The 22,254-nt window shown below is 51.3% G+C and overlaps 1 protein-coding gene across 1 annotated transcript in view; it reads left to right on the plus strand.

Annotated features, from left to right (window-relative positions):
- The window catches only part of PDE4B (phosphodiesterase 4B), a 227,835-nt gene that overhangs the window by 4,486 nt on the left and 201,095 nt on the right, over positions 1-22,254 (plus strand). The window contains exons 2-3 of the mRNA XM_071564558.1: positions 18,196-18,332; positions 21,032-21,267. Coding sequence (XP_071420659.1) covers positions 18,291-18,332; positions 21,032-21,267 — 278 coding nt within the window. The 5' untranslated portion in view covers positions 18,196-18,290. The remainder of the gene's footprint in view (positions 1-18,195; positions 18,333-21,031; positions 21,268-22,254) is intronic.

The following is a 22,254-nucleotide window of genomic DNA, read 5'->3' on the forward strand; positions in this document are numbered from 1 at the left end:
CTTGGTGGTGCTGAAAACACAGTTTGGGAACTGGGACAGTGCAGAGCAAAGAGATTGTACAGAGTGAGGTTTTGTGGAGTGAAAAAGAAGCTTTTTTGGGCTGGAATTATAAAACCTGGTGCCTTCTGGGCTGAACATCTTTACTGTTAAGTTGTTAAAGGGTTGAGAGACGGGGAAAAGTCAGTGCCAGCACCAACAAATGGTGTGTGAGGGGCTGAGGGATGGGGGGTGAGGCTGGGCTGGCTTTGGTGGAGCTCAGGAGGATGTGGGTGGGTGATACCCAGTCCCTTCTGACTTCTGGGAATCACAGAATCACAGGATGAATTGGGTTGGAAGAGACCTCTGAGATCATCAAATCCAATCCTTGATCCAACCTCACTGTGATCACCAGCCCAGGGCACTCTGTGCCCTGGGCTGGTGATCACAGTAGGGTTGGATCAAGATGTGGTGGATTCTCACAGTAGGGTTGGATCAAGACGTGGTGGATTCTCACAGTAGGGTTGGATCAAGACGTGGTGGATTCTCACAGTAGGGTTGGATCAAGATGTGGTGGATTCTCACAGTAGGGTTGGATCAGATGTGGTGGATTCTCCCTCAGTGCCACATCCAGTCTCACCTTAAACACCTCCAGGGATGGAGAATCCACCCCCTCTCTGGGCAGCCATTCCAATGCCTGAGCACTCTCTCTGCAAAGAATTTCTTCCTGATATCCAACCCAAACCTCCCCTGGCAGAGCTTGAGCTGTGCCCTCTTGTCCTACTGTTGGTTGTCCGGGAGAAGAGACCAACCCCCCCTGGGTCCAACATCCCTTCAGGAAGTTCCAGACAGTGCTGAGGTCCCCTCTGAGCCTCCTCTTCTCCAGGCTGAACATCCCCAGCTCCCTCAGCCTCTCCTCACAGGGCTTGTGCTCCAGTCCCTTCTCCAGCCTCGTTGCTCTTCTCAGTTGGGTTGGAAGAGACCTCTGAGATCATCAAGTCCAACCCTTGATCCAACCCCACTGTGATCACTCTGTGCCCTGGGCTGGTGATCACAGTAGGGTTGGATCAAGACATGGTGGATTCTCTGTCCCTGGAGGTGTTTCAGAGGACACTCAGTGCCACATCCAGTCCCTTCTCCAGCCTCGTTGCTCTTCTCTGGCCCCGCTCCAGCCCCTCAATGTCCTTCCTGAGCTGAGGGGCCCAGAACTGAACACAACACTCAAGGTGTGGCCTCCCCAAGGCAGAGTCCAGGGGAAGGGTCACTGCCCTGGGCCTGCTGTCACACTGTGCCTGATCCAGGCCAGGATCCCATTGGCCTTCTTGGCCACCTGGGTTGTGGTGGGTTCTGTTTGGGTGGCAGGAGCTGAGATGGTGCAACGTGGCATCCAAAGCCTGTGGGGAAGGGATGGGATCTGTCAGGAGCTGAGGAGTTTCTCCCCATGTGTGGAAGTGCTGCTTGGAGCAGTGTGACTAAAATGAGAGCTGGGCTGGTGGTTCTTCCTTGCTCCAACACCAGTGAGGGCTGATGCCAACAGCCTTGAAGGAGAAAGCTCCACTAGATGGTGGGTAAAGCCACAGCCAGGGCTGGGGCTGAGTTTCTGAGCCTGGATTTGGAAATGGGAGCAGCAAATACTCCCAGGCACAGGGAGTGACTCCTGGGGATGAGCCTGTGCCGGGCTGAGGGTGGGACTGGATGGTCCTGGTGGGTCCTTCCAGCTCAGCATCTTCTGGGATTCCGAGAAAAATGCTGAGTTGTGATCTCTTAAATAAACTGTGCTGGCTGGAGCCAAGGAGGCAACATGACTTTTGGTGGGCTCTGGGCATGAGCAGCTTTGCTGAGCTGGGGTTGAGGTCCAGGGTTCCATGAAAACCTGCTGAGGTTCTGTGAGTCTGTGGTGGACCCTCACCCTGTGAGCAGTGGGGTGGAGGCTGCTCTCCTGCCCCAGCTGTGGGGTTTGTAGAGCCCTCACTCCATGAAGGATTCCACCCATACTGACCCCTCCTTGCCAGCAAACCAACCCTTTTGTCCCTTGTCTGTCTGGTGTTGCCCTTTGGAATACTCAGAGATGTTCCTTCCAGAGAGCCCAAGCTGAGCCAGGGCAGCCCAGTTCCTGTGGGAAGTGCACTCTCCAACATTCCATGTGTTGTGGCAGCCCCTTGGGTTCCCTGCTCCAGGAATTCCTTCAAACCAACCCCTGGAGGCCACCCTGGGGCAGCCAGAACTCCAGGAATATCCCACCTGGGTGCCTACAGGGAAGATGATCATAAAGAGCTGCAGACTCCCTGAATTTTTGGATCATTGAAGGCTCTGATTCCTTATTTTTACCCTTCTGAGTTCTTTTCCTCACAGTTTGTATTCCATGCTCTGAAAATGAAAGTGCTGAGCTGTCTGAGGCTTTGGAGGTTTCTGTTTCTAACTGAAGCAGCAGTTAATTCAGAGGAGCTTTTCTTCTCAGGTGCTTAAAGCCTCTGAGATTTCATGTGGCTCTACCAGGAGACCTTCCAGCATTCCTGTTGTCCTGTGGGCTGGAGGTGATGGGAGGAAATGCCACTATTTCAGTGTAGGATGTCCCCTCTCGTACATTAAATTAATTTCTGGTAACAGAAAAGCACCAGGAACTTTTCCATCAGAGAAGTTGAGGTGAGTGATGTCCTCTTTGTTCCTTGGAGTGTCAGGACTGTTGCCTGGAAGAGGATGGAAAACCTTCAGTGGAAGGTCTGGGCTGTATTCCAGAGGGAGCACGAGGATGCAAACCATGAGATGACATTTTTGGGGAACACTTGGATTGTTTTTTGCTGCAATGCTCTTCATTTGCAAACAGCTGCCTGTTGAGAACCTTGAAGTGCCCTGACCCAGCTGCTAAATGGTTAATACATCCCCATTTGCTCTCTAATTAATTTGCTCTCTGATAATTACCCTCCATCTGACCTGGTTTGAAGCAGCAGCTTTTGCAGGGAGTGGGTCTGTTTGTGGCACAATCTTTGCAGGACCAGAATGACACAGAAAAGGTAATAAAGGGTTGACCAGGAGGGTACCCACACAGCAGGCACTAATACCTTCTTTGTCAAACCATTGGCAGCTCTCAGGAAGTAGGACAGGGATTGTTTGCCAGGAAAGAACCGTTTTCCACAAGGTATTCAAGGCAGGTCTTGGCAAACAACATCCTGTTCTACAAATGAAGAGAGAAAAATTAAACCAAGGGAACAGGATGGTCTTGAGGACCCCCCCAAGCCAGGCAAGGTTGGGTGATGCCATGGGGGGTTGTAAGTCACAGAATCACAGAATGAACTGGGTTGGAAGAGGCCTCTGAGATCATCAAGTCCAACCCTTGGTTGAACCCCACTGTGATCACCAGCCCAGGGCACTCCATTGCTGCTCCATTGGCAGCCCACAGTGGGGTTGGATCAAGACGTGGTAGATTCTCACTCAGTGTCACATCCAGTGTCATCTTAAACACCTCCAGGGATGGAGAATCCACCCCCTCTCTGGGCAGCCATTCCAATGCCTGAGCACTCTCTCTGCAAAGAATTTCTTCCTGATGTCCAACCTAAACCTCCCCTGGCAGAGCTTGAGCTGTGCCCCCTTGTCCTACTGTTGGTTGTGTGGGAGAAGAGACCAACCCCCCCTGGGTCCAACATCCCTTCAGGGAGTTGTGGAGAGTTCTGAGGTCCCCTCTGAGCCTCCTCTTCTCCAGGCTGAACACCCCCAGCTCCCTCAGCCTCTCCCCACAGGGCTTGTGCTCCAGTCCCTTCTCCAGCCTTGCTGCTCTTCTCAATTGGGTTGGAAGAGACCTCTGAGATCATCAAGTCCAACCCTTGATCCAACCCCACTGTGACCACCAGCCCAGGGCACAGACTGGGGCACTCAGTGCCCTGGGCTGGTGATCACAGTGGGGTTGGATCAAGACATGGTGGATTCTCTGTCCCTGGAGGTGTTTCAGAGGACACTCAGTGCCACATCCAGTCTCTTCTCCAGCCTCGTTGCTCTTCTCTGGCCCCGCTCCAGCCCCTCAATGTCCTTCCTGAGCTGAGGGGCCCAGAACTGAACACAACACTCAAGGTGTGTCTGTAAGAGGAGTCAGCTCTGCCCTGCTCTGCTCTGCTGGACCCCCTGTGGACACTGGGGTGTTCAGCCTGGAGAAGAGGAGGCTCAGAGGTGACCTCAGCACTGTCTGGAACTGCCTGAAGGGAAGTTCTGGCCAGGTGGGGGTTGGTCTCTTCTCCCAGGCACTCAGCAATAGGACAAGGGGGCACGATGGGCTCAAGCTCTGCCAGGGGAAATTGAAGTTGGAGATCAGAAAGAAATTCTTTGCAGAGAGAGTGCTCAGGGATTGGAATGGGCTGCCCAGAGAGGGGGTGGATTCCCCATCCCTGGAGGTTTTTCAGCTGAGCTTGGCCGTGGCACTGAGTGCCATGATCTGGTAAAGGGACTGGAGTTGGACCAGGGGTTGGACTCAATGATCTCGGAGGTCTTTTCCAACCCAATCCATTCTGTGATTCTGTGACACAGCTGCCCCTGGGTGGCTTTGGCAGAGGTGCCTCAGGGCAGGGGAAGCTCCCACAGCATTTTCTCCTCAGAATCCCTTTGGATGTTTTGCTTTTGTTGAGGTGTTTGTAAACCTGTGAAGAAGAAACTGACCCTTTTCCTTTGCTGGAATAAACAACTCTGGTGTTTTCAGTTCTGTTTTTCCCCGGGGCCCTGGTGAACTCAGGAGCCACTGCCACACACAACAAAGAGTGTTTCTCCTGGGAACCAACTCAAATAAAGTGCCTGCAGCACAGAAGGAGGCTGGGACTTGTTGGGAGCTGGGGTGTTTTCTCACTGATTTGCCGAAATTCTGGTACCCAAACTCTGAAATGTCAAGAAAAAAAAAAGGAAGAAATTTCCCTTGATGGAGGAGAACCTTCTCTAACCTCCTTGTTGCTAAACAAACTCACCCTCTGAGTCACACACATTGATCAGGATTGAATGTTTTCTGCCTGCACGATGGGCACCGAGGGACAAATCACTCCTGAGCTTTAGGTGAGGGATTAATACCATGCTCAGCTCAGAAAATAAATTCTTGCCATCGATTCTGGTTTCATTCATGCTTTTATAATTCAGTAATTGCTGGAGGAAGGAATAGGCTGCAGCCCACTTGAATAAACAGCACAAAAAAAGCTGCTGAATTTACCAGAGCACTTGTTAAATGGGAAAGAGAAATCTGGAGTGGAGCTCCTTGCAAAGGGGGAGACTTTCAAGAGGGTTTATAAATAGTGAACAAAACAGGAACTTCAGGAGAGGAATCCAAAATGATTAATCCTCAGGACTAACCGTGGCTGAAAGTCCAAGCCCAAATAAGCAGCAGAAAATGATCCAACAGCACAAGAGCTCTTGAGAAGAAAATAAGTAGGAGACATATGGGAACCTTCAGGGTGAAGCTGCTCTGCTTGATGGGGTTCTGCTCAGAGCAGATGATGCTCTCAGGAGTGCTGAGCACAAATCCTGTGGAGCAGGGCCTGAACCTCTGCTGCCCATTTCTCTGGTGCCACTGGAAGGAGAGGCATCCACGGAGAACATCTGCAATCCCCGTGGGCATCAGCTTGGAAAACTGTCACTGAACCAGCACAGGATTCTCCCATTTTTCATCTGGGAATGGCCAGGGTGGTGTGAGCTCCCAGCAAGCCCAGCCATGGCTGGGCAGGAGCAAACACATTTGGAAGGGGGTGTTGAGGGTTGTTTGAAGGTTGGCTGAGGGCACTGAGGGCACTTGGTGTGTTCAGCTGGAGAGGAGGAGACTGAGGGGAGACCTCAGTGCAGTCACACCTTCCTTGGGAGGGGCAGAGGAGGGGCAGGCACTGAGTTCTGCCCTGTGGGACCAGGGACAGCACCCAGGGAATGGCAGGAGCTGTGCCAGGGCAGGGACAGCACTCAGGGAATGGCTGGAGCTGTGCCAGGACAGGGACAGGGCACAGGGAATGGCTGGAGCTGTGCCAGGGCAGGGACAGCACCCAGGGAATGGCTGGAGCTGTGCCAGGGCAAAGACAGGGCACAGGGAATGGCTGGAGCTGTGCCAGGGCAGGGACAGGGCACAGGGAATGGCTGGAGCTGTGCCAGAGCAGGGACAGGGCACAGGGAATGGCTGGAGCTGTGCCAGGGCAGGGACAGGGCACAGGGAATGGCTGGAGCTGTGCCAGGGCAGGGGCAGGGCACAGGGAATGGCCGGAGCTGTGCCAGGGCAGGGACAGGGCACAGGGAATGGCTGGAGCTGTGCCAGGGCAGGGTCAGGTTGGATCTCAGGGAAAGGTCCCTCCCCCAGAGGGTGGTCGGCAGTGACCAGGCTCCCCAGGGCAGTGGGCACAGCTCCAAGGCTGCCAGAGCTCCAGGAGGGTTTGGATGATGCTCTGGGGCACAGGGAGTGACCCCAGACCTGCTGGAGTTGGTGGGCACCAGCTCTTGCTTCCCAGTTTATCTCTGTAGCACCAGTAAGGCAAGTCCAATGGGAGCCTTTGGGTGGAAGCTGAAGTGCTGTGGGGTTTGGGCTCAGCTTTTGGAGGTTCCCTTGCTTGGGTTGGGCTGGGCAAAGCTTGGCAGGTGGTTTTCCAGTGCTCTGGTTGGTGCCTGCTCAGTGCAGAGGCTTTTCCTGGCTGCAGTTTGGCCACAGATTTGGGAAAACACAGGTGGTGGTTATGAAATAGTGACAAGCAGAACCTCTGCTGGAAGGTTCCCTGTCCATGGCAGGGGTGGATCGAGATGGGGTTTTTTGAGTCCCTCCCAACCCAAACCAGGGTGGGATTCTGTGCTAAAACCCCCTGGAGCTCTCCCTGCCCCATCCCAGAGCCCATTTTTCTTCCTTCAGGACAAATCCATCCACGTGCAGTTCGTTATTCCCATCACTTGGACCCCAGAGCACATCCACCCTCTCTCTCCACTACTTTGTGGTTCTATAAAGCAGATTTTCTCTAAGAAATCTTGTCATTTCCAGGTAGCCAAACCTTGTTTGCGTTTCATTGTTGATGTTGTGCCTTTGGGAGCAAACAAGTTGTGTCTGGATTACGTGAAGGGGCAGGGGTGGAACGAGATGGGGTTTGAGTCCCTCCCAACCCAAACCAGGGTGGGATTCTGTGCTAAAACCCCCTGGAGCTCTCCCTGCCCCATCCCAGAGCCCATTTCTCTTCCTTCAGGACAAATCCATCCACGTGCAGTTTGTTATTCCCATCACTTGGAACCCAGAGCACATCCACCCTCTCCACTACTTTGTGGTTCTATAAAGCAGATTTTCTCTAAGAAATCTTGTCATTTCCAGGTAGCCAAACCTTGTTTGGGTTTCATTGTTGATGTTGTGCCTTTGGGAGCAAACAAGTTGTGTCTGGATTACGTGAAGGGCTGTCCTGTGGCACCCACAGCTGCTTCAGACTGGCTGTGATTTCAGATATATTCCTTTTTTTTTAAGTGTGGTTACAGTGATTGGCTTTTAAAGGGCACTTGTAGGTGTCTGCACTTTGTAATCAGAGTAATTAAATTCACAGAAATTAGTCATTTGAGATTAAAAAAAAATGCAGGCAGGATAAAACTGTTCCTCCTGTGTTTTGTATTTATCTGGGCACACTTGGTGTCTGAAGCCCAGTGCATGTTTTTATGCTGTAAATATAATCAAAATTCTCATTTCCACCATTTTTTGGAGGATATAAAATATCTGGAGAAGGTTTTTTTCCCCCTGCTGGATGTCTGTGGGCTCAGATCCTGCAGAGGAGGGTGCAAGGAGTGTTCTCCATCTGGCTGGGGGTTAAAATTATCCTGGGGATGGCTGTGCAGAGGAGTTCAGCTCTGCAATCCACACCTCACCCTGGGAATTCTGGATGGAGGAAGCAGCAGGAATGTTTCAGTCCTGAGCTTCAGGTTCTCCACTGCACCTCGTTGCCTTCAGACTTGTGTGGCCCTTTTTTTCCTTCAGTGAGCAGGAGACACAGTTTCCAAAAATAAGTGTATGATGTGATGGTGTAATTTTCATTTATGGACTCTCTGGGTATCTGCCAAACTTCCCTCAGAGCCCTGCAGGGGTTTGTAAGGAGGCACAGGCTGATCCCAGGCCTGGGACAGGGACAAGGTGTGGTGGCTCCTCTGGCTCCAAACTGGGGAGGAAGGAAAGGAACCAACAGCTTTTCATGCATGTGGCAATAAATCAGCGAGAAATTCCTTCCTGGGAGGGTAAAATTCAGGTTGGGCAGAGGAGCTGTGGCTGCCCCATCCCTGGGAGGGTAAAATTCAGGTTGGGCAGAGAAGCTGTGGCTGCCCCATCCCTGGGAGGGTAAAATTCAGGTTGGGCAGAGAAGCTGTGGCTGCCCCATCCCTGGGAGTACCCAAGGACATGTTGGGCAGAGGAGCTGTGGCTGCCCCATCCCTGGGAGGGTAAAATTCAGGTTGGGCAGAGCAGCTGTGGCTGCTCCATCCCTGGGAGGGTAAAATTCAGGTTGGGCAGAGAAGCTGTGGGTGCTCCATCCCTGGGAGGGTAAAATTCAGGTTGGGCAGAGAAGCTGTGGCTGCTCCATCCCTGGGAGGGTAAAATTCAGGTTGGGCAGAGAAGCTGTGGCTGCCCCATCCCTGGGAGTGTCCAAGGACAGGTTGGACAGAGGAGCTGTGGCTGCCCCATCCCTGGGAGTGCCCAAGGACAGGTTGGACAGAGGAGCTGTGGCTGCCCCATCCCTGGGAGGGTAAAATTCAGGTTGGGCAGAGCAGCTGTGGCTGCTCCATCCCTGGGAGGGTAAAATTCAGGTTGGGCAGAGAAGCTGTGGCTGCTCCATCCCTGGGAGGGTAAAATTCAGGTTGGGCAGAGGAGCTGTGGCTGCCCCATCCCTGGGAGTGTCCAAGGACAGGCTGGACAGAGGAGCTGTGGCTGCCCCATCCCTGGGAGTGTCCAAGGACAGGTTGGACAGAGGAGCTGTGGCTGCCCCATCCCTGGGAGTGCCCAAGGACAGGTTGGACAGAGGAGCTGTGGCTGCCCCATCCCTGGGAGGGTAAAATTCAGGTTGGACAGAGGAGCTGTGGCTGCCCCATCCCTGGGAGTGCCCAAGGACAGGTTGGACAGAGAAGCTGTGGCTGCCCCATCCCTGGGAGTGCCCAATGACAGGTTGGGGAGAGAAGCTGTGGCTGCCCCATCCCTGGGAGTGCCCAAGGACAGGTTGGGCAGAGGAACTGTGGCTGCCCCATCCCTGGGAGGGTAAAATTCAGGTTGGACAGAGGAGCTGTGGCTGCCCCATCCCTGGGAGTGCCCAAGGACAGGTTGGACAGAGGAGCTGTGGCTGCCCCATCCCTGGGAGTGCCCAAGGACAGGTTGGGCAGAGGAGCTGTGGCTGCCCCATCCCTGGGAGTGCCCAAGGACAGGTTGGACAGAGGAGCTGTGGCTGCCCCATCCCTGGGAGTGCCCAAGGACAGGTTGGGCAGAGGAGCTGTGGCTGCCCCATCCCTGGGAGGGTAAAATTCAGGTTGGGCAGAGGAGCTGTGGCTGCCCCATCCCTGGGAGTGCCCAAGGACAGTTTGGACAGAGAAGCTGTGGCTGCCCCATCCCTGGGAGTGTCCAAGGACAGGTTGGACAGGGCTTGGAGCCACCTGGGACAGTGGAAGGTGCTCCTGCCCATGGGGATGAGATGAGCTTTAGGGTCCCTCCCAACCCAAACCATTCTGGAATTCTGGGATCCTCTGAGGCCAGTGCTGTTCAACCCCTGTGTGAACAGAGCAGGCAGTGCCCTCCTTCCTGCCCTCCAAGCTGAGGAAGCTTTTCCATCCTCCCCATCCCACGGTGCTCCCAAGGGAAGCAAAGTCTCCTCTTTCCTCTTCTGCTGGGGAGACGTGGCTCTGGGGATCTCCAGCTCCAAAGTCACTGCAAAGGAGAATGGAAGGGGCTAATCCTGCTCACTGCAGCCCCCCAGGACCTGGGGATCAACCTGAATTTTCTTGCCTTGTTCTGCAAAGGAGAAGTCTCCTCATTCCTCTTCTACTGGGGAGAGGTGGCTCTGGGGATCTCCAGTTCCAAAGCCACTACAAGGAAAATGGAAGGGACTGATCCTGCTCACTGCAGCTCCTCAGGACCTGGGGATCAGCCTGGAGCTCCTTGCCTTGGTCTGGGTCTGGCCATACCCTGAGGCTGGGAAATGCAGAGCTAATAAATGAGATTCTGACTCTCCTCTGCTTGAGCTCTCGGTGGCTTTGCTTTTAAGGGCTCTGTGTGTGCTCTGGGATGTGTCAGAAAAGCTCCCAGCAGGTTCCAGGCTGTGCTTGCTGCAGGAAAACAGCTGAGGGAACAGATTCCACAGGTTTATTTTTGGGCTGCCTGTTTGTTTTGAGGCAAAAGCCCCATTTCCTTCTATTCTGAGCTCTCAAAGGAAGGAATCTGAGCCTTTCCTTATCTCAGTGGAGGCAGATTGATGAGGGGAGCACCTCAATGCTGGAGCTGGTTGGGAAGGAAAAAGCCTTTGGAAAGGAGAAGGGAAGCAATGATAGAGTGCCTGCCCCCAGTCCTGTCTGAGCAGATTAAAGGGAGTGCAATTAATAACGAGGAGAAAGCCATTAAGTTGTTATAGTAACTGGGGAGCCAAGGTTGAAATGGATGATCTGAGTGACTCAGCTCTGGGGGAGGGGACCTGAAAGCCCACACAGCACTGGCAGCTCCTCCCTGTCCATGCCCCAGGAAGCTCCAGAGGAGGCACCTTGCATGGTCAGGGCTCTGCCCAAGCCCTTGGGACCAGCCTGTCCTCTCTGCTGCACCTGCATCATCTTCCTCTCTGGTGACCCTTGAAGAAAGTTGCCCAAACTCACCCCAAATTAAGTGGCAGTGGCAGCACTGCCTGCTCTTTCCTAGTGAGGAACAAGAAATCTGTGGATTCTTATTCCCCACCTTGTTCCTGGAGGTCACCTCTCCTGAGGTTTCAAAAAATAATGGGTTTATTCCTTAAAATTTATGTGAGATCTTCTTACAGCAGAAGGTGCATTGTTTGGTTGAGCTCATTAAATACTGTTTGTGCAGAAGGTGATTTATTTGCCTGTCCGTGGGGTTTCATCACTTGCAGTCCCTGTTTTCTCAGGATGAGCAGCCCAAAAATTGTACCTTCTTCTCTCCAGGTCTTCATGTCATGGGGGAATGGGGAACAAAGTGCAGAAATCTGGGATGTTTCTGTAACTTGGTGGGAAGATGTTCTAGTGAAGGTGTCCCTGGGGGGAAGTTGGAATGAGATGATCCTGAAGGACCATCCCAAACCACTCCGTGGTTCTGTTTCTTGCTGCTGTGATTTGGTTGGTTCTCTGCACCCAAAATTAATGATAAACTTTGCAATAGATTGTTATTTCCTAATTCTCAGGGCTGTGTAGCCTCTGCCTCAGGAACAACGGAGGGTTTGTGGAGCAATTAATTGCCTAATGGCATCTCTAAAGCAAGAAGTAATTTGCTAATGTAATGGGCTGTGGTGATCTGAGAACCATCAGGGAATAACTGGTGGTTTGTTGCATCTGTTCAGTGAAAATTGAGTATTCAACAGGGGAAGAATTTTGGATTTATTGAAAAGAATACAGAGGGAAGAGGCTGATTTACAGGGACCGTGGAGACTTCTCAGTGTGTGTTTAACTGCTCTGACTTCTCAGCTTCAGCTGCTTCAGGTTTCTGTGGGATTCATGTGCTTAATTCCTGGTGACCATTAAGGGTATCCAAGAGTTTGATGTCTGAACCAAACTTATCATTTGGTCTATCAGCAGTTAAAAGCAATCCAGCTCCATTTAGCCACTCAAACTGGGTGTTATCACTGGATTATCCCCGAGGTCCCTCCCAGCCCACACCATTCTGTGCTCTGTGTGTTCATACCAGATAAATGTACATGTATTGACTGTAAAAAACTGCAGCTGAGTAGCAAAAACTCCAAGAAAATTCTCTTGTCCCTGAGATAATGTGGGATCCTTTGATCTGCTCCCTCCAGGGGTGACCAGGACAATCACAGAATCATAGAATGGATTGGGTGGGAAAAGACCTCCGAGATCATCAAGTCCAACCCTTGGTCCAACTCCAGTCCCTTTACCAGATCATGGCACTCAGTGCCACGGCCAAGCTCAGGTTCAAAACCTCCAGGGATGGGGAATCCACCCCCTCTCTGGGCAGCCCATTCCAATCCCTGAGCACTCTCTGCAAAGAATTTCTTTCTGATCTCCGACTTCAATTTCCCCTGGCAGAGCTTGAGCCCATCGTGCCCCCTTGTCCTATTGCTGAGTGCCTGGGAGAAGAGACCAACCCCCACCTGGCCAGAACTTCCCTTCAGGCAGTTCCAGACAGTGCTGAGGTCACCTCTGAGCCTCCTCTTCTCCAGGCTGAACACCCCCAGCTCCCTCAGCCTCTCCCCACAGGGCTTGTGCTCCAGTCCCTTCTCCAGCCTCATTGCTCTTCTCAGCTGGGTTGGAAGAGACCTCTGAGATCATCAAGCCCAACCTTTGATCCAACCCCACTGTGATCACCAGCCCAGGGCACAGAGTGCCTGGGACACTCCCAGGGCTGGGGCAGCCACAGCTTCTCTGGGCACCTGTGCCAGGGCCTGCCCACCCTCCCAGCCAGAAATTCCTTCCCAATATCCCATTTAATTCTCTCCCCTTTCAACTTAAATCCACCCCACCCTCTCCCCTCCCCTCCCCTCCCCTCCCCTCCCTTCCCCTCCCCTCCCCTCCTGCCCCACCCCATCCCACCCCAGCCCACCCCATCCCATCCCACCCCATCCCATCCCATCCCATCCCATCCCATCCCACCTTCCCTCTTGGAGTAGAGGAGTTTAGGAAGGGAAGAAGTAAATCAGGAGAAGGAAAAAAATCCATTTGAACTTTGCTCTTCCCATAAAAACCTCAGGGGAAAGAGAGACCTGAGGCTTTGAGGACCTTCCCTCTTGGAGTAGAGGAGTTTAGGAAGGGAAGAAGAAAATCAGGAGAAGGGAAAAAATGAATTTGAATTTGGCTCTTCCCATAAGAACCTCAGGGGAAAGAGAGACCTGAGGCTTTGAGGACCTTCCCTCTTGGAGTAGAGGAGTTTAGGAAGGGAAGAATTAGGGCAGGAGATCAAGGGCTGCATGACCTGGTGGTGACACACCAAGAGTCCCCACACCACCTAATCCTGAGGGATCTGCAGCATTCCCCTTATTTGTGGAGCCCAGCAAGGCTCAGTTCATTCTGTTCCTTTCCCAAGAAAAAAAACATGAAATCTCTTTTGAAAAAAATCACCTTCAAAATCTAAGGAAGGAAAATTCTCCCTGGGAGGTTATTTTTAAACTGGTTTGTTGGGGTTTTTTGGGGTTTTTTTTTTAAGCATCACAATAATTGTTCCTTGCTCTCTGAGTGCTGCTCAGCTGCTCTCCAAGGAGTGGGAGGCTCTGCCAGTCATTTGCACAAGGAACAGGGAAGACAGAAATTGCATCTTTTAATAGCCTGGTTCACTTTTCCCAGGAATTACCTGGAAAATCCTTGTGTGGTGGGGACACCATTAAATGAGCCCTTTGGTGCTGTCACACTGACTGGAAATTTCATCTCATTTGACCACAGTGGTAGTGCTGGTTTAGGTACATCCCACTGAAAAAAAATCAGGGAAACAGAAGAGTTTTCTGCAATCTTTTCTTCTATTAATATTTGCCTGGAAGCTTCCTAAAAAAAAAACCCAAAAGGTCATATTTGCCAGTGAAAAGCATTGTCAGTTCTGCATCAAAATACTGATTTTCCTGTTGAGACTGAAGGAAATGAAGGGCAGTGACAACCTGGGTGAACCTCTGCTGGAAATCCAAGAGTTCCTGGAATTTCTGGAGCAGATTGACTTGGTTATTCTCAGCTTTCATGATTAGGTTGCCTGAGAGAAGAAGAATCTTTGCAATCCTCTTAACCTTGGTGATACCTCACTGAGCAACCTCCTGATGGAAATTAAGGCACTGGTTTAATAAGGATAATTCACCCAGAGGTGACATGAGAGTTTTGAAAGTGCTTTCTTTGGTCCTTCATAACTTGAGAGAACTTTCTCAAGCAGCTACCAAGAGTCTCCTGCCTGTAATATTCACTTTTATATTATAGGAACTGGTTGATTTATTATTGTGGGTAACTTTGCAGCTCCATCCCATGGCACAGAAGCCTCATTGCTTCCAGCACCAAACTAATTGGGGCTTGGTTTGCATATCCAGCCTGGGATCCACAGCTTGGCAATGAGGGCACAGCTCAGAGCAGCCCTAAAGAGACCAACTCTGGGTGTGTCTGTCTGGACTTCAGCAAGGCCTTTGACACTGTCTCCCATAATATACTCCTGGAAAAGCTGGTAGCCCATGGCCTGGACAAGTGTCCCCTCTGCTGGATTAGGAGCTGGCTGGAGGGTCGGGCCCAGAGAGTGCTGGGGAATGGAGCTGCATCCAGCTGGTCACCAGTGGTGTCCCCAGGGGTCTGTGTTGGGTCCAGTCCTGTTTAATTAACATCTTTATTGATGATTTAGATGAGGGGATTGAGTCCATCAGCAGCAAATTTGCTGATGACACCAAGTTGGGAGGGAGTGTCGACCTGCTGGAAGGCAGGAGGGCTCTGCAGAGGGATCTGGAGAGACCTGAGGGATGGGCTGATTCCAGTGGGATGAGGTTCACCAAGGCCAAGTGCAGGTCCTGCCCTTTGGCCACCCCAAGCCCTGCAGCGCTCCAGGCTGGGCACAGAGTGGCTGGAGAGCAGCCAGGCAGAGGGACCTGGGGGGACTGAGGGACAGGAAGCTCAACAGGAGCCACCAGTGTGCCCAGGTGGCCAAGAAGGCCAATGGGATCCTGGCCTAGATCCAAACTAGCGTGGCCAGCAGGGCCAGGGCAGTGACCCTTCCCCTGGACTCTGCCTTGGGGAGGCCACACCTTGAGTGTTGTGTTCAGTTCTGGGCCCCTCAGCTCAGGAAGGACATTGAGGGGCTGGAGCGGGGCCAGAGAAGAGCAACGAGGCTGGAGAAGGGACTGGAGCACAAGCCCTGTGGGGAGAGGCTGAGGGAGCTGGGGGTGTTCAGCCTGGAGAAGAGGAGGCTCAGAGGTGACCTCAGCACTGTCTGGAACTGCCTGAAGGGAAGTTCTGGCCAGGTGGGGGTTGGTCTCTTCTCCCAGGCACTCAGCAATAGGACAAGGGGGCACGATGGGCTCAAGCTCTGCCAGGGGAAATTGAAGTTGGAGATCAGAAAGAAATTCTTTGCAGAGAGAGTGCTCAGGGATTGGAATGGGCTGCCCAGAGAGGGGGTGGATTCTCCATCCCTGGAGGTGTTTAAGGTGAGATTGGATGTGGCACTGAGTGAGAGTCCATCTTGATCCAACCCTACTGTGAGAATCCACCACATCTTGATCCAACCCTACTGTGAGAATCCACCACATCTTGATCCAACCCCACTGTGATCACCAGCCCAGGGCACTCTGTGCCCTGGGCTGGTGATCACAGTAGGGTTGGATCAAGGGTTGGATTTGATGATCTCAGAGGTCTCTTCCAACCCAGTTCATTCTGATTCTATGATCAGACAAGCTCCTTCCTCTCACCCCAGTAAAGCTTCTCTAAGAGTTCCCCATCTCTGGGTTTGTCTGTGATCAGCCTCAGGTTCTGCAGAACGTGTGAGGATCAGCATTTGGTTGGTGATGGGGGAAGGTCCTGCCCCAGGGGTGTGTGCCATGGCTCTGGCAGTGAGAGGGGCAGGGGTGGCACTGCAGCCTCTCTGAGGGGCTGTGACATCAGAATTTCCCCAGGTTTTGCTGTGCTTTGCAGTGTCTCCCAATCTTGGTGTCTTGTCTTCTTGAAAATTGGGAGGGAATGACTGTAGAGCCTGAGAGGAGCCAGATAAACCCTCTGCTTGCCAAAACCTGCTGTCAATCCAAGGAGCAGCAGCACAGGAGCAGCAAAACAGAACCCTGGCCCTGCCCTGTCTGTGTTCCATGGAGGAGGAGGATCTGTGGGGCTCAGAGGCTCAACCTGCCCATGCAGGAGCCCAAATGTGTGGGAAAACAACACATGTGTCTCCTGTTTCAAATCATACCAGAACCTGCACATGAAGATGCTGTGCTGGTTAAAGGTGAACCTGCAGGAGAAATGGACCCACCACAAAAGAGATTATAAATCAGAGCTACAATTTAATAACAATATTCCAATCAATGCAATGGCACAAAGAGAAATTGGGTTTAACCCCCAAGCCCAGCAGTGGAACCCACCCCCTGGGGCACAAACACAGGGGGGTTTGGTGGCCCCTGTGCTGAGCCCCACGTGGTGCCTCCGAGTCCAAAGGAAAAGGAAGGGACAAACCTGTTGGTGCAGATGATGGCACAGTCTGGTGGAGAGTGGTGGGCTCCTCCTGGCCAGGGTCTGCTCCTCCTCTGGATCCAATGAGTGGTCCCCAAGTCCCCAAACCCCCAAGATTCCATCCCCTGAGGTTTGGGTGGGAGCTCCCAGTGCCTCCCCCAGGGCAGGGAGTTCCACACTGGGGGATCTGACTCTGGCAGTCAGGGGGGATTTTGGACTCGTTGCTGGCCCCTGAGCAGAGCTGAGCCCTCAGGTGGGTGTGGAGGTGCCAAGGAGTCCCTGCAGGGCAGTTCTCCCAGCTCCTCTGCCAGGCTTCTTTCCCAGCCAGCTCCCAGCCTGAGGGCTCAGCTGTGCCCTGGGCAGCTGCTGCCAATGGGCCATTGGGAACAGTTGCTGGGCAATGGCCCAGAGGGTTTGGAATGCCCAGCTTTGGTCACCCCCACCCAGGGATAGACTGGGCCCACCTGCTCAACTGGGACTGTTGCCTTTTAGGAATTTCTTTCAATAGTGGATTTCACACTGGAGGAGCTGAATGTCTATTTTTTACCCAGTGTGTAGGAAAAGGTGGTTTTCTCCTCACCATTGCCCAGTTTTAATCCTGTTAATTCAGGGTTTGGCCATCAGGATTTATCACTCTGGAGTTTCTGGAGTGTTCCCCATCAGTCATGGAACACAAAGAGCTTCAGTGGGAGAACTTGGTGTAAAAAGAAACCTCAGACCCTCCCTGTATTCCAGCAAAATGGTTCAGAACCAACTGCAGCACTCAGAGAGTGTTTTGCTTTGCAATTTAATAACAAATTCAAAGCTTTGCTGCTTCTCAGCATTCCCTGGTACCCACACAGAGCCAGTCCAGTGGGATGCAGTTTATTTTTGGAAGCTTTGGGTGGTGCAGAGCAACTCCGTGCTTGTCATGAAAGATTGCATGAATTACAAAATGTACATGAGAAAAAGAATGTCCAATAACCCTCTCTGGAGTGTTTTTATTGGGTTTATTTCCCTCTAAATGTTGGTTTCAGGAGACTGGGGTGTCCTCAGCCCTCTGTGCTCACAGGATGTGTCTGAGAATTACAGGGAATTATAGAGAGAGTTTTGTGGAGTCATGTCTTGGTTTGAGATAAGCAACTGGCAACCCCCCCAAGCACAGAGAGAAAAGCCTCCCTCCTAACACCAGGGAAAGGGAGGAAAAGAGAGGGGAAAGGAAAAAAACACTTCAAACTGCATTTATACTAAATCTACATATATTTTTCACAGAAAGAAAGAGACAATTAGAAGAGAGTACAAATATTCACTCACACAAGTCTACAACAACAAGTTCCCCACCTCAACTTCTTAACGAACACACAAATTCTACTGTCCTAACTACACATTACTTAAGAAGAAGCTCATTCCCCAGGGAGACAAACTCAAGCAGAAAGGAGAGACCCAGAACAACACAATTTACTTTCCTGAGGTACCCTGTGAGCCAGTGGTGGGCCTGGTCCTCTCCATCCCCCCTGGGACAGCATCGTGTGTCCTCCCAAGAGGAGGCTGAGAAGCGACTGCCTTAACCACTCCCACACTGGTTCCTACTGCCCTGGAGATGATGCCAGAATGTGGGATGGAATACAAAATTACTGGCTAGAAGAGGTCAGCTGTCAGCTCAGCCCAGCTCAAGTCAGCTGACAGCTTCAGCCTAGTCCAGACTCCAGAGCCCAAATCTAGGCCCACCTGGGTGAGCCCATAACAAGTCACCACAGTGGGGAATGTTAGAACCCTGTGAATGTGGCACTTGAGGACTTGGGTGAGTGGGGACTGTGGTGGTGCTGCTGGTTGAGGGTTGGACTTGATGATCTTAAAGGTCTTTCCCAACATTAATGATTCTATAAAAATGGGCAGCAGGTTATAAATCAGCCGAGATGTTTGTCACCAAAGCCAGTTTGTGATTCAGAAATATGGATTTTCTTGCAGGTTTCCCACCTGGAGAATCTGGATTTAACAAGAAGAGTTTGTGTTAATGACAACTTTTATTTAACAACGAGAGTTTGTGCACTTCGGTCTCGATAATGAAGAAGAGCAGAAGTGTCATGACAGTAACTGCAGATGAGGTGAGTCCCTTCTGAAGATGTTTTGTTTCCCCCAGTATTTTATGAATAAAAAGCTGGTTTTGCCTTATTTCAGAAGCCTCAGCTGCTTTTGCTGGGATTGCTGATGGATAATCCTGCAAGGTGATTATTTAATGAGCAGAAAATCAGTGTAGAACGTTGAAAAATGAGCAAACCAACCCCCAGGAAAGGTTTGGAGGAGTCTGACACAGATCTTGTGCTGTGTCTGTGGCCAGTGTGGTCTCAGGGAATGTTGGGGTCACCTCTGGAATGTCTGTCCTGGCTCCCACCTTTGCTGCACTTACTCACTTGGAAGTGTTTCCCCATCTCTCCCCACTGCGGTTGCTGAGCACTTGATGTGATTAGATGTGTGTTATTCCATTTATCACTGGCTAATCATCATCTTAATCCCCTAGTAATTAAACTGCAGTTCCCATTCTCTGGAGAGATGTCTCAGTTTGTAAGCATGGCCTGATAAGCAGAGCCTTAATTGGCTTGTTTGCCACAGCCAAGGCTCTCCAAAAAGGGGGAATCCTCTGGGATGGGAAGGAAAACGCTGTTGGGGGTGGAATCTGAGAGGCAGAACCTCCTGGAGCAGTGGAGAAGTGTTTGTTCTGCACACTTGGAGCAGGAGTTGCACTAATTCAGAGCCAGTTTGCTGAGTCTGCTCATTAATGACACTGATTGTAACCAAATCAGGCATCAAATCCCATGGGGGGCTGCAGAACTCTGCTGGACACTTCTCAGATGTTACCCAAGGATTCAATAGGTTTATAAAGACTATTCTAAAGGCAGTTGGGTCAGATCCTCCTACAGAAAGCAAGACTTTCCTTTCTGGAATTCCTGGGAGTGTTTTCCACCTGATTTTGTGCCTGTGGGGCAACAGAGGCCTTTGGTGGAGTTCATGGAACTCACAGAATCATTGAGGTTGGAAGAGACCCCCAAGTCCACTGAGTTGTTCCTGAAGGGCCTGATTAGTGATTATGGAAAATTAAACTTCCCTCATTTTCCCTGAAGTCCCCCAGTGGTGGCTGGGAGGGCACAGTTTGCAGGGAAAGTGGGATTTGGGCAGACAGGGAGGTGGGTTTGGCTTTGGAAAGGTTTGGAAAGAGCAGGGTGGGGACCAAAATTCAGGAGCAGGTGGAATAAGAGGCTAAATGTGTCCATAAGTGTGTATATATATTATAAATAAATGTACACACTGATTAAAATAACCCTCCAGCTTCTACTGCTGGGCCATCACATGAGGGACAGAAATAGCCTCAGGGTTTTATTGGACAGCTCCATTTGAGTAGCTGAATTCTCTGGGGGAGACCAAACCTGACAACCCCCTTGTGCTGTGGGAGAACTCCTGGCTTGGGTTTGAGGAGACTGACAGCCAGCTCTGGGATCCTGGGCATGTGGCTCAATGAAAATCAGGAGAAACTGGAAGAGGAAAAACTCTCCCAGCTGATCAAAAACCCTCTTTGGAGACTATTCCTGGCAGGCAGAGGGTGGAGTTCTTCTCTCTGAAGGGGAAGTGTTTAATTAGATTAGATCACAGACTAAATCCATCACAGACCAGAGACTGTTCTGAGCTGGAAGGACCCACAAGGATCACTGAGTCCAACTCTTAAGTCAAAGGCCCACACAGGGGATTGAACCCATGACCTTGGTGTTGTTACAGCCAAGTTTGAACCAACTGAGCTGATCTCAGTTTTAGAGTGAAATGTTGGCTGTAGTTTGGGCAAGTTCTGAATGAATTCTGACTCATTGAATCACAGAATCATAGAAAGGATTGGGTTGGAAAAGACCTCCCAGATCATCAAGTCCAACCCTTGGGCCAACTCCAGTCCCTTTACCAGATCATGGCACTCAGTGCCACGGCCAAGCTCAGCTGAAAAACCTCCAGGGATGGGGAATCCACCCCCTCTCTGGGCAGCCCATTCCAATCCCTGAGCACTCTCTCTGCAAAGAATTTCTTCCTGATATCCAACCCAAACCTCCCCTGGCAGAGCTTGAGCCCATCGTGCCCCCTTGTCCTATTGCTGAGTGCCTGGGAGAAGAGACCAACCCCCACCTGGGCAGAACTTCCCTTCAGGGAGTTGCAGACAGTGCTGAGGTCACCTCTGAGCCTCCTCTTCTCCAGGCTGAACACCCCCAGCTCCCTCAGCCTCTCCCCACAGGGCTTGTGCTCCAGTCCCTTCTCCAGCCTTGTTGCTCTTCTCAGTTGGGTTGGAAGAGACCTCTGAGATCATCAAGTCCAACCCTTGGTCCAACTCCAGTCCCTTTACCAGATCATGGCACTCAGTGCCACGGCCAAGCTCAGTTGAAAAACCTCCAGAGATGGGGAATCCACCCCCTCTCTGGGCAGCCCATTCCAATCCCTGAGCACTCTCTCTGCAAAGAATTATTTTCTGATCTCCAACTTCAATTTCCCCTGGCAGAGCTTGAGCCCATCGTGCCCCCTTGTCCTATTGCTGAGTGCCTGGGAGAAGAGACCAACCCCCACCTGGCCAGAACTTCCCTTCAGGGAGTCCTAGAGAGTGCTGAGGTCACCTCTAAGTTCACTCCTGATAAAACAGTGCAGTGCTCCCAGACTCACCCAGGAGAGAGGAGAATTGTTCTTTCAGGAGAACAATTGTGGACCAACTGATTGTGTTGTCTCCTGGTGGAGGGAACCCTTTGGCTGCAGAACTTCAGTGGCCTCTCTGTCCCTGCAGAACTCTCTGGAGTACCTGGAGTGTGGGCTCAGCAAGTCCTACAGCACCTCCAGCCACACCCTGGGCATCGACCTGTGGAGGGGCAGGAGGTGCTGCTCTGGCAACCTGCAGCTGCCCCCCCTGGCCCAGAGGCAGACAGAGAAGGCCAAGACACCTGACAGGGACATTGTCTGCAGACCAACCACTCTGCCCCTGCTGACACCTCCAAGCATTGCCATCACCACTTACCAGGACTGGTAAGTTATTTCCTCTTGTTATAAGTTATATTTCCTCTTGTTATAAATCTCACAGAATTGTGGGTTTATTGGGGGTCTTTCTTCTTGCTTTGTATTTTTTAATTATTTTTTTTTGCACTAGATAATTGTCTGTTTTATTGCTCTCTCTCAGCTGGTTTATCATCTGTGTGACTTCCCAAATCATTGCCTTGCCTTTGAAATTCTGCCTCTGTTCAACCCCCCTCGGGAGATTTTTGCATCATAAATCCTGACCTTGGCCAGAGGGTTTGTGCTACTGATTTCCCACCCACACAAGAGTTCAGGATGGTGGGAGATTCCTCCACAACAGATTGGGAAAAAAAGGCTTTAACTCTCCGGCTCTTTCCTGTCCATGGGTTAGAAAAAAAGGCTTGGAAAAAGCCCATTTGGATCTCCTGTTAAGCTCAAGATAAGTCCCAAAGAAACCACCAGAGAGCTGATTAGAAGGGGGTTGCTCAGAGGTGACTTCCAGAATAGGAACTGCTGCTGAGTGCCAAAAAAAAAAAAGGAATTAATGTGGAATCAGGAGAGGAGGGCAAAGCCCAGAATGTCCATGTGTTGGAACTGCAAGGATGGATTTAATGGCAAACTGATGGTGCCTCTCCTGTTTGTCATCCAGATCTTGAAAGGCCATCAGTGCAACCTTAAAAACTTAAAAAAAACAATTAAAAAAAACCTTAAAAGTGTTTTCAACTTCAGGCTTCAAGTAAAGCTTTAGTTCCACTCTCAGTTTGCTCTGAGAAAGACTTGCTCAATTATTTCCCACGTGGAACCTGATTTGGCTTCTCTTGAGCTCAGCACTCTCCAGTTTGCATTTGAACAACTGCAGGGAACATCCCGAATTCCTTTCTTAGAGTCCTTGCAAAAGAATTTTCCTGTTGCCAACAGGATTTGTAAGCTCTGCACCTGAACAGCTGAGAAGCAGAAATCAGGCAGGAATTAGCAAGGCTTTTGTTCAGGTTTTGTGCT

This window comes from Pithys albifrons, chromosome 10, assembly GCF_047495875.1.
Source record: "Pithys albifrons albifrons isolate INPA30051 chromosome 10, PitAlb_v1, whole genome shotgun sequence".
In the NCBI taxonomy this organism is placed as follows: Eukaryota; Metazoa; Chordata; class Aves; order Passeriformes; family Thamnophilidae; genus Pithys; species Pithys albifrons.